This window comes from Elephas maximus, chromosome X, assembly GCF_024166365.1.
Source record: "Elephas maximus indicus isolate mEleMax1 chromosome X, mEleMax1 primary haplotype, whole genome shotgun sequence".
Lineage (NCBI taxonomy): Eukaryota > Metazoa > Chordata > Mammalia > Proboscidea > Elephantidae > Elephas > Elephas maximus.
The window spans coordinates 49,074,804-49,087,721 of NC_064846.1; the positions used below are offsets into that span (position 1 = coordinate 49,074,804).

At 39.7% G+C, this 12,918-nt stretch overlaps 1 protein-coding gene across 1 annotated transcript in view; it reads right to left on the reverse strand.

Annotated features, from left to right (window-relative positions):
* The window catches only part of COL4A5 (collagen type IV alpha 5 chain), a 301,445-nt gene that overhangs the window by 38,649 nt on the left and 249,878 nt on the right, over nucleotides 1-12,918 (reverse strand). Inside the window, exon 37 of the mRNA XM_049871358.1 lies at nucleotides 669-795. Coding sequence (XP_049727315.1) covers nucleotides 669-795 — 127 coding nt within the window. The remainder of the gene's footprint in view (nucleotides 1-668; nucleotides 796-12,918) is intronic.

The window sequence follows — 12,918 nt, forward strand, 5'->3', positions numbered from 1 at the left end:
ACATAGCAAGGTGTGTACAAGTTTTTGTATGAGAGACTGACTTGATTTGTAAACTTTCACTTAAAGCACAATAAAAAAAAAGAAAGAAAAATATAACCAAAATCCCATTCATCCATTCCACTGTGTAATACAAAAAAAAAAAAAAAAAACTAAATACAAGCATGAACACAGCAGATACTATAATAATCTAGTTCAGGTTACCTGCTTGACTATAGTGCCAATTTCTTTTACTTGAATGACTCAGTCCTTGCCATTTGAATGAACTGTACCATTGTTCTACCAACAGCCACCAGCTGTGTGCCTGAGTACAATTTGCTAAGAGAATCAGCAGCAGGCTAGGGCTTGGCAGTGTATATTATCACCTACAAAAATAGTAAGACCTTCTAATTGACTTGTGGCTAGCGGTCAAAGATTGAAAAACTCTCCACCACACAGTCTCTCTGCCCACAGGATATTGTCCTGCTGAGTTGGTAATACTCATTCTATTTTATACAGAAAGAAATTTGGGCTAAGATAAAGAACTAGTTCAAGATTTTGTTGCCAGTCAGTATCTGGGAAATAGAATACAAGTCTGCCAAATAAGAAGTTGCTCTGTGGTCCTGGCTAGAGTAGATAAGGAAAGAAAAAATAACTCCAAGAAAGTTAGAATTTAAGAAAAGGAATGTTACCTGGGAATCCAGGAAGGCCTGGTTGTCCTTTTGCTCCAGGGGTCCCTGGTAAGCCAGGCAAACCAGTATCTCCCACAGAACCTTTGATACCAGGGTTGCCTGGGTATCCAGGCAGGCCAGGTTCGCCCTGAAATCATAAATAAAAAGATAAAACTGAAGTTGCTACATGACTTAATTTGTATGACAACATGTCATTATTTATAGGGCTTTTACTATGTCAGGCACTCTGCTAAGTGCTTTACATAAATTGCTTCATTTACTCATCAGAACAACCCTACCAGTTAGGCTTTATTATCTCCATTTATAAATAAGAAAACCAAGGGTTAGAGAAGTCAAGTGCCTAAGGTCACTAGCAAGTGGCAGAGTTGGGATTTGAACCAAGGTCTGTCAAAATCCAGAGCTCATGCTGTTCCTACTACTTGTAGATGCATTACTCTCATTAATCCTTAACAACCCTATAAGAAAGAAACTATTAATATCCCCATGTTACAGTGATGCAGCTAGGAAGTGGTGGAATCCAAATTTGGATCCAAGCATTCTGACTTCAGAAGCTGTGCTCAACATTCTTAGTATACGACAGTGCAGTTCAACCAGTAAGCATGTCAACCAATAGCTACAGTTGGTTCTATAAAAAAAAACAAACAAACCACCTGTTCTATAGCAAGAGGTAAAGTTTATCTTAACATGAAGAAGCCGGTTAATTCTTCAGTATACATCTCAAATCCCACTTCCTCCATGAAGACTTCCTGGATAGAAAGCTTACCCTAAGAGCTTAATTAAAGTAGGCTCTTATTCTGTCATGTCTATAATGGTTTCATATATGCAAGCTTTGACTCCTCAACTACATTGAAAGTTTTTTTGGGGGGTCAGAGATAATTCACATATAACCATTTTTTCCTCAATGAACATCTGTATTGAGTTTTCTTCTAATAGAGCCTTAAAAGAATTCATACCCATTTGAACAATTAAAATAAGTTTTTACCAGTAACAATGAATAAAATACACCTTAACTCTAAATCTCTACCACAATGCTCACTGCTCTAGTCATGGGGATCATGATCTCTCCCACAAAGTGTTAGCATTGCCTACTGAATGATACCTTCTTCACTTAAGTGCTTATGTTTGTCCAGGTGAATAAAATCTTATATTTGTAACTAAAGTGTTTCTGCATTATGGTAATAATTTTTTTTCACACTTCCAATGGTTTATTTTCCAGTTACTGGGGGACTACCAAACTTGATCCATTATTTTTTTTCTAATAATTTTTATTGTGCTTTAAGTGAAAGTTTACAAATCAAGTCAGTCTGTCACATATAAGCTTATATACACCTTACTACACACTCCCATTCACTCTCCCCCTAATGAGTCAGCCCGCTCCCTTCCTCCAGTCTCTCCTTTCGTGACCGTTTTGTCAGTTTCTAACCCTCTCTACCCTCCCATCTGCCTCCAGACAGGAGATGCCAGTACAGTCTCAAGTGTCCACCTGATACAAGTAGCTCACTCTTCATCAGCATCTCTCTCCAGCCCATTGTCCAGTCCCTTCCATGTCTGATGAGTAGTCTTCGGGAATGGTTCCTGTCCTGGGCCAACAGAAGGTTTGGGGACCATGACCGCCGGGATTCTTCTAGTCTCAGTCAGACCATTAAGTCTGGTCTTTTTATGAGAATTTGGGGTCTGCATCCCACTGTTCCCCTGCTCCCTCAGGGGTTCTCTGTTGTGCTCCCTGTCAGGGCAGTCATCGGTTGTGGCCGGGCACCATCTAGTTCTTCTGGTCTCAGGATGATGTAAGTCTCTAGTTCATGTGGCCCTTTCTGTCTCCGGCTCATAGTTATCGTGTGACCTTGGTGTTCTTCATTCTCCTTTGATCCAGATGCCACACTTCAAAGTGGGATGCAGAATGTTTTCATAGTAGAGTTTTTTATGCCAATTGACTTAGAAGTCCCCTTAAGCCATAGTCTCCAAACCTTGCCCTTGCTCCGCTGACCTTCGAAGCATTCAGTTTATCCCAGAAACTTCTTCACTCTTGGTCCAGTCCAGTTGAGCTGACCTTCCCTGTATTGAGTATTGTCCTTCCCTTCACCTAAAGTAGTTCTGATCTACTAACTAATCAGTAAATAACCCTCTCCTACCCTTTGTCCCTCCCCCCTCTCGTAACCACAAAAGAATGTGTTCTTCTTAGTTTATACCATTTCTCAAGAACTTATAATAGTGATCTTATACAGTATTTGTCCTTTTGCATCTGACTAATTTCACTCAGCATAATGCCTTCCAGGTTCCTCCATGTTATGAAATGTTTCACAGATTCGTCACTGTTCTTTATCGATGCGTAGTATTCCATTGTGTGAGTGTACCATAATTTATTTAACCATTCATCTATTGATGGACTCCTTGGCTGCTTCCAGCTTTTTGCCATTGTAAACAGTGCTGCAATAAACATGGGTGTGCATATATTTGTTCATGTAAAGGCTCTTATTTCTCTAGGGTATATTCCGAGGAGTGGGATTTCTGGGTTATATGGTAGTTCTAACTTTTTAAGAAAACGCCAGGTAGATTTCCAAAGTGGTTGTACCATTTTACATTCCCACCAGCAGTGTATAAGAGTTCCAATCTCTCCATAGCCCCTCCAACATTTATTATTTTGTGTTTTTTGGATTAATGCCAGCCTTGTTGGAGTGAGATGGAATCTCATCGTAGTTTTAATTTGCATTTCTCTAATGGCTAATGATCGAGAGCATTTTCTCATGTATCTGTTAGCTGCCTGAATATCTTCTTTAGTGAAGTGCGTGTTCATATCCTTTGCCCACTTTTTGATTGGGCTGTTTGTCTTTTTGTGGTTGAGTTTTGACAGAATCATGTAGATTTTAGAGATCAGGCGCTGGTCTGAGATGTCATAGCTGAATATTCTTTCCCAGTCTGTAGGTGGTCTTTTTACTCTTTTGGTGAAGTCTTTAGATGAGCATAGGTGTTTGATTTTTAGGAGCTCCCAGTTATCTGGTTTCTCTTCATCATTTTTGGTAATGTTTTGTATTCTGTTTATGCCCTGTATTGGGGCTCCTAGGGTTGTCCCTATTTTTTCTTCCATGATCTTTATCGTTTTAGTCTTTATGTTTAGGTCTTTGACCCACTTGGAGTTAGTTTTTGTGCATGGTGTGAGGTATGGGTCCTGTTTCATTCTTTTGCAAATGGATATCCAGTTATGCCAGCACCATTTGTTAAAAAGGCTATCATTTCCCCATTTGACTGACACTGGTCCTTTGTCAAATATCAGCTGCTCATACATGGATGGATTTATATCTGGGTTCTCAATTCTGTTCCATTGGTCTATGTGCCTGTTGTTGTACCTGTACCAGGCTGTCATTTTTAGTAATGTTTTGTATTCTGTTTATGCCTTGTATTAGGGCTCCTAATGTTGTGCCTATTTTTTCTTCCATGATCTTTATCGTTTTAGTCTTTATGTTGGTAATAACTTTTTACCTAATGTTTTTTCTTCTTCCAACCTATTTTTTCAAAACAATTACAAGTATTAGATTGGGAATATATGCATTTTTTTCTGAGCCTTTTGTCTTGGTGATCTAGTGCTGCTATAACAGAGGAGCCCTGGTGGCACAGTGGTTAAGAGCTTGACTGCTAACCAAAAGGTTGGCAGTTCAAATCCACCAGGCCCTCCTTGGAAACCCTATGGGTCAGTTCTGCTCAGTCGTATAGGGCCACTATGAGTCAGAATCGACTTGATGGCAATGGGTTTTTTGGCTATAACAGAAATACCACAAGTGGATGGCTTTAACTGAAACTTATTTTCTCACAATTTAAAAGGCTATAAGTCTGAATTCAGAGTGCTGGCTCTAGGGGAAGGAAGGCTTTCTCTGTCAGCTCTGGAAGAAGGTCCTTGTCTCTTCAGTTTCTGCTTCCTGGTTCCAAGGAGTCTCCATGTGTCTTAGCATCTATCTTATCCCATCTCTCCTCAGCTCGTTTGTTTAATCTCTTTTATATCTCAAAAGAGATTGATTCAAAATACTCCCTACGTTAATCCTGCTTTGTTAACGTAACAAAGACAACTCATTTCCAAATGGGATTATAATCACAGGCATAGAGGTTATGATTTTTTTAAAACATTTTATTGTGTTTTAGGTGAAAGTCTACATAGCAAATTAGTTTCCCATTCAATTCAACAATTTATACAGTTTGTTCTATGACATTGGTTGCTATCCCTGCAATGTATCAGCACTCTCTCCATTTTCACCCCTCCGGTTTCCCTGACCACCCCGCCTCCCCCGCCTTCTCATCTTTGCTTTTGGGAAAATGTTGCCTGTTTGGTCTCATACACTTGATTGCTCTAAGGAGCACGTTCCTCATGGGTGCTATTGTTTATAGGCCAATTTATTATTTGGCTGAAAGGTGACCTCCGGGAGTGGTTTCAGTTCCAGGTTAAAAGGGTTTCTAAGGGCAATAGTCTAGAAGGTTCCTCCAGTCTCTATCAGTCCAGTAAGTCTGGCCTTTTTTATGAATTTGAGTTTTGGTCTATATTTTTCTCCCACTCTAACCGGGACCTTCTATTGTGCTCTTGTAAGAGTGGTTTTTAGTGGTAGTCGGGCACCATCTAGTTCTTCTGGTCTCAAGGTAGAGGAGGCTGTGGTTAGTGTAGACTAATTGCATCCTTGAGTCTTTGTTTCCTTCATTCTCCTTTGCTCTAGATAGGAAGAGATCTATAGTTGTATCTTACCCGGCCACTCGCAAGCTTTTAAGACCCCAGACGTTACTTACCAAACTAGGATGTAGAACGTTATCTTTATGAACTATGTTATGCCAATTGACCTAGATGTCCCCCAAGACTATGGTCCTTTGCTTTCAAGCCCAGTAACTCATTCCCATGAGGTGTTTGGACATGTCTAAGAAGTTTTCATAACTGTGCCCCCACGTGCAGCACATATAAATATGTATATACAAATGCCCAAAACTATACCAATATATGCACATGCATGTACTCCAGTATACCCTCCCACACATATACAACATACATATATGCATATGTAATGACTCACAAATTTTTGTTTGCTATTACTGTTGTTGCACAATTATATATGTTACAGCATTTATCATAGTTATCCTTTATTCTTGTGTACCTCTCAGTGTCTTCATTTATGTTGGTCACGTTTGTGCTGACTTTCCTCGTATTGTGTATTGTCTTTCCTTTTACCAGAATTAACACGGGTCTATTATCTTTTTTTTTTTTTTTATCAGCTAGACTATCTCCCTCTCTCCCTGTTCCATCTCTGGTAATCATCAAAAAATGTTGCTTTCTTTGTGTAAACCTATTCTTGACTTTTTATAAAAGTGGTCTCATACAATATTTGTCCTTTTGTTATTGGTTTACTTCACAAAGCATAATGTCCTCCAGATTTATCTGTGATATGTTTTGCGGATTCATCATTATTTATCATTCTGTAGTATTCCATTGTATGTATGTACCACATTTTGTTGGTATCCACTCATCTCTTAATGGACGCTTAGGTTGTTTCCATCTTTTTGCTATTGTGAATAATCCTGCAATGAACATGGGTGTGCATATGTCTATTCGTGTCACTGCTCTTGTTTCTCTAGGATATATTCCTATGAGTGGGATTGCTGGATCGTATGGTACTTCTATTTCTAGCTTTTTGAGGAAATGCCGCACCATTTTCCATAGTGGCTGTGCCATTTTACAATCACACCAGCAGTGTGTAAGAGTTTCAAACTCCCCACAAACTCATCAGCATTTGTTGTTTTCTGTTTTATTCATCAGAACCACTTTTGCAGGGGTGAGACAGTATCTCATTGTAGTTTTGATCTGCATCTCTCTTTTTTTTTTAATGGCTAATGATTGCAAGGCATCTCTTCATATGTACATTAGCAGCCTGAATGTCTTCTTCACTGAAGTGCCTTCCCATGTCCTTTACTCATTTTTTGATTAGATTGTTTTTCTTTTTGTTGTTGAAGTGTTGTATATATTTTAGAGACTATACCCTTGTCAGGTTTGTTGTTGCCAACTTTTTTCCCCAGTCTTTATGCTCTCTTTTTACTCTTTTGGTAAAGTCTTTTGATAAGCATCAGTAATTTTTGGGAGGTCCCAGTTATCTTCTGTTGTTTCTGCACTTTTAGTTAAGTTTCATAGTGTATTTATGCCATACACTTGGATGCCTAGCTTTGTCTCTATGTTATCTTCCAGGAACTGTACAGTTTTAGGTTTAATGTTTAGATCTTTGATCCATTTTGAGTTAGTTTTTCTGTATGGTGTGAGGTATGGATCCTGTTTAATTTTTCTGCAAATGGATATCCAGTTTTGACAGCACCATTTGTTATAGAGACTATCTCTTCCCCCATTGAATGGACCTTGACGCATTGTCGAAGACCAGCTGTCCATAACTAGATGGATTTACTTCTAGGTTCTCAATTCGGTTTCACTGGCCTATGTGTCTGTCATTGTACCAACATCAGGCTGTTTTGACCATGGCTGTTTAGTAAGTTCTGATATTTGGAAGCATGAGGCCTCCCACTTTGCTTTTCTTCCTCAATCATGCTTTAGTTAACTGGGGCCTCTTTCCTTTCCTTGTAAAGTTGGAGATTATTTTTTCCATTTCTTAAAGAATGTTGTTAGGATTTGGATTGGGATTACATTATATCTATAGATTGCTTTGGGTAGTATTGACATTTTCACAATGTTAAACCTTCCAATCCATGACCATGGTATGTTTTTCCATTTAACCCAGTGCTGACTCATAGCGACCCTATAAGACAGAGTAGAACTGCCCCATAGAGTTTCCAAGGAGCGCCTGGCGGATTCAAACTGCTGACCCTTTGGTTAGCAGCCATAGCACTTAACCACTACGCCACCAGTTTACATAGGTCTATCTCGTTTTCTTGCAGTAGTGTATTGTAGTTTCCCTTGTATAAGTCTTTTACATCCCTGGTTAGACTTATTCCTAGGTATTTTATCCTTTTAGATTTAAGACCACAGCCTTCAGTATGGATTGCACCTCAACATAAAGGAAACAAAAATCCTCACAACTGGACCAATGAGCAACATCATGATAAATGGAGAAAAGATTGAAGTTGTCAAGGATTTCATTTTACTTGGATCCACAATCAACAGCCATGGAAGCAGCAGTCAAGAAATCAAAAGACGCACTGCATTGGGTAAATCTGCTGCAAAGGACCTCTTTAAAGTGTTGAGGAGCAAAGGTGTCACCTTGAAGGCTAAGGTGCGCCTCACCCAAGCCATGATATTTTCAATCGCGTCATATGCATCTGAAAGCTGGACAATGAATAAGGAAGACCAAAGAAGAATTGATGCCTTTAAATTGTGTTGGCAAAGAATATTGAATATACCATGGACTGCCAAAAGAACGAACAAATCTGACATAGAAGAAGTACAGCTAGAATGCTCCTTAGAGGCAAAAATGGTGATACTGTGTTTTACATACTTTGCATATGTTATCAGGAGGGATCAGTCCCTGGAGAGGGACATCATGCTTGGCAGAGTACAGGGTCAGCGGAAAAGAGGAAGATCCTCAACAAGGTGGACTGACACAGCGGCTGCAACAATGAGCTCAGCCATAACAATGATTGTAAGGATGGCTCAGGACTGGGAAGTGTTTTGTTCTGTTGTGCATAGGGTCACTATGAGTAGGAACTGACTCAACGGCACCTAACAACAACAACAACAGAGGGTGGAATGCTATGAATGGAACTGTTTCCCCCAAAAGTATGTGCTGTAAATCCTAACCTCTAGGGGGTGGCCCAAGATTGCAGCTTAGTCAGACATACCATTCCATCCCTCTATAGAAAAGGCCCAAGAAACCAAATAGAACAGATACAGAGGACAATCCTGAAACCCTGAGCATCAAATCAAAGGACAGAGAATTGGATCAAACACCAGTTGGAAAAAAAAACTGAGTGAAAACAGTGAACAAGGAGAAATCTGGAGTAGAGGTGTAGACTCCAAATGTTTCAGCTGTGCGGTGGAGAGGTGTGTGTTTGATATTTGACGTTGCTTTGCCTATTAAACAGGGTCCTCTCCTACTCAAAGCAGGGGCCTAAGGACTGCTGGCTCCACTCAGGTCACCCAGCTACCCATGACAGGGGTCCAGGGATAACCAGTACCTCCCAGACCTTACAACCAAAAACACTGGGTCCAATGGTCCATCTACAGAACCCACCGATCTGTACACTCTAGGGAACAGAGACAAGCTTTCCTCAGAGACATGTGGGGAAAGATTCTCAGCCCCCTGTCCTGTTCAGAGTGTGACTCCCTGCTGCAACCAGATACCGGTACCTACACCAATCACAGCTGCCCCTCTAAGACTGTAGGACAAAGCCTGTACCACACACTTGATAATCACCTACCTCGACACCTGAGCTGAATTCATACAAGAAAAGTGAATGGACTCCTAGGCTGACATACCTGATAACAGCTCTAGCCATCTAAGCACACAATGTCAGAGTTCCAAAGGTGAAAACAATCAAGCTAGCTCACTCAAGCAACCCATTTGGGCATATCAAAACAAAACAAAGCACAAAGCTACAACATAGTAAGCAAACATAAAATAAACTAATAAAATAACTTATAGATGGCTCAGAGACAACAGTCAATATCAAGTCACATAAAGAAAGAGACCATGATTGCTTCAGCAAGCTCTTAAAACAAAGAATCCAGGGATCTTCTAGATGAAAGTGCATTCCTGGAATTACCAGAGGCAGAATACAAAAGTTTAATATACAGAACCCTTCAAGACATCAGAAAGGAAATGAGACAATATGCAGAACAAGCCAAGGAACACACAGATAAAGCAATTGAAGAAATTAAAAAGGTTATTCAGGAACATAATGAAAAATTTAATAAGCTGGAAAAATCCATAGACAGCAATCAGAAATTCAGAAGATTAACAATAAAATTACAGAAGTAGACAACTCAATAGAAAGAGGGGCAGAACTGAGTAAGTGGAAGGTAGAATTTGTGAACTTGAAGATAAATCACTTGGCACTGATATATTTGAAGAAAAATCAGATAAAAGAATTTAAAACAATGAAGAAATCTTAAGAATCATGTGGGACTCTATCAAGAGAAATAACCTACGAGTGATTGGAGTACCAGAACAGGGAGGGATAACAGAAAATACAGAAAGATTTGTTGAAGATTTGTTGGCAGAAAACTTCCCTGATATTGTGAAAGATGAGAAGATATCTATCCAAGACGCTCATCGAACTCCACATAAGGTAGATGTTAAAAGAAAGTCACCAAGACATTCAAGCTTGCCAATATCAAAGACAGAGAATTTTAGTGCCAGCTAAGGATAAATGAAAAGTCACGTACAAAGGAGAGTCAATAAAAATAAGCTTGGACTACATGGCAGAAACCATGCAGGCAAGAAGGCAGTGGGATAACTTATATAAAGCATTGAAGGAAAAAAAAATGCCAACCAAGAATCATATATCCAGCAAAACTGTCTTTCAGATATGAAGGTGAAATTAGGACACTGCCAGATAAACAGAACTTAGGGAATTTGTAAAAACCAAACCAAAACTACAAGAAATACTAAAGGGAGTTCTCTGGTTAGAAAATCAATGATATCAGGTATCAACCCAAGACTAGAGCACAGGACAGAGCAACCAGAGGTCAATCCATAGAGGGAAATCACAAAAAAATAAATCAAGGAAAAAAAATGCTCAAAACAGGGAAACAGCAATGTCATTAAGTAAAAGAAGACAACATTAAAACAATAAAAAGGGACTAAGAAATGTAGTCATAGACCTTTCATATGGAGAAGACAAAGGTGATATATGAACAGACACTTGACTAAAGAAGATATTCAGGTAGCTAACAGATACATGAGGAAATGCTCACAATAATCAGCCATTAGAGAAATACAAATCAAAAGTACAATGAGATTTCATCTCACTCCAACAAGAACCAACCAAAAACCAAACCCGGTGCCATCGAGTCGATTCCGACTCATAGCGACCCTATAGGACAGAGTAGAACTGCCCCATAGTTTCCAAGGAGCACCTGGTGGATTCGAACTGCTGACCCTTTGGTTGGCAGATGTAGCACTTAACCACTATACCACCAGGGTTTCTACTTCTACAAGCCAGACATTAATTCAAAAAACACAAACCAATAAATGTTGGAGAGGCTGTGGAGAGACTGCAACACTTATACACTACTGGTGGGAATGAGAAATGGTACAACCACTTTGGGAATCGATTTGTCACTTCCTTAAAAAGCTAGAAATAGAACTACCATACGATCCAGCAATCCCACTCCTTGGAATATATCCTAGAGAAATAAGAGCCTTTACACCAACAGATACATGCAACCACATGTTCACTGCAGCAGTTTACAATAGCAAAAATATGGAAGCAACCAAGGTGCCCATCAACAGATAAATGGATAAATAAATTATGGTATAGTCACACGATGGAATACTACAGATCAATAAAGAACAGTGATGAATCAGTGAAACATTTCATAACATGGAGGAATCTGGAAGGCATTATGCTGAGTGAAATTAGTCAGTTGCAAAAGGACAAATATTGTATAAGACCACTATTATAAGAACTTGAGAAATAGTTTAAACAGAGAAGAAAATATTCTTTGATGGTTATGACAGGGGGGAGAGGGAGGGAGGGAGAGCGTTTCACTAATTAGATGGTAGGTAAGAACTACTTTTGGTGAAGGGAAAGACAACACACAATACAGGGAGTTCAGCACAACTGGACTAAACCAAAAGCAAAGAAGTTTCCCAAATAAACTGAATGCTCCGAAGTTCAGCAAAGCAGGGGCAGGGATTTGAGGACCATAGTTTCAGGGGACATCTAAGTCAATGAGCATAATAAAATGTATTAAGACAACATTCTGCATCCTGCTTTGGAGAGTGGCGTCTGAGGTCTTAAACGCTAGCAAGCGGCCATCTAAGATGCATCAAGTGGCCTCAACCCACCTGGAGCAAAAGAGGATGAAGAACACCAAGGACACAAGGTAATTATGAGCCCAAGAGACAGGAAGGGCCACATAAACCAGAGACTACATCATCCTGAGATCAGATGAACTAGATCCTGCCCAGCTACAACAGATGACTGCCCTGACAAGGAACACAACAGAGAACCCCAAGGGAGCAGGAGAGCAGTGGGATGGAGATCCTAAATTCTCGTAAAAAGACTAGACTTAGTGGTCTGACTGAGACTAGAAGGACCCCAGTGGTCATGGCCCCCAGACTTTCTGTTGGCCCAGGATTGGGACCATTCCCAAAGCCAACTCTTCAGACAGGGATTGGATTGGACAATGGGTTGGGGAGGGATGCTGGTGAGAAGGGAGCTTCTTGGATCAGGTGGACACTTGAGACTATGTTGGCATCTCCTCCCTGGAGGGGAAATGAGAGGATAGAAGGGGTTAGGAGCTGGCGAAATGGACACGAAAATAGAGAGTGGAGGGTGGGATTGGGCTGTCTCATTAGGGGGAGAGCAATTGGGAGTATGTAGCAAGGTCTATACAAGGTTTTGTGTGAGAGACTGACTTGATTTGTAAACTTTTACTTAAAGCACAATAAAAACTAAAAAAAAAAAAAAAAAGAAGAAGAAATCTCTGGATCCTAGAACAAAAAATCAGCCCTAAAGTGAAGATAGTAGTTGTAGGACGAAAGAAAACATTACCTTGCTAGTAAGTAGCAACCTTGTGGTTGTTCCAATAATGTACATAATTAGAATTTTAAAACAACTTTACTAAGATATAAAATAGATACAATCAGAAAATAACTTCTTATAGACTCCCACCACTACATCCTACTCAGCTACCCTGAACATGTACCCACATACTCCATCTTCTCTCTGTACTGTCAATGAACCATCCACTATCTAAATGTTCTATATCCCATCCCTTCTCACCTTTAGAAATATAACTCCAATTCTCCCCTCTTTTTCTTAGATCACGAATTTTTCTCTCTCTACTAGAGTATTCCCATCAGCATATAAACATTCCTCCCTTAAGCAAAACCCTTTCTTTATCCCACATCCTCCATCAACTTTCAATCTATTTCTTTGTTAACTTTTATAGTAAAATCCTCAAAACAGCTGTCTGCACTCACTGCCCCTAATTCTTTCCTAATAGCAACACCATTATTCCATGTTTATTGGGATATAATCTTTGAAGTCATCCTTGACACCTCTTTCTCTCCTATTTAATATAGAATCCATCAGCAAATCTTGCTGGCTTGACCTGGAA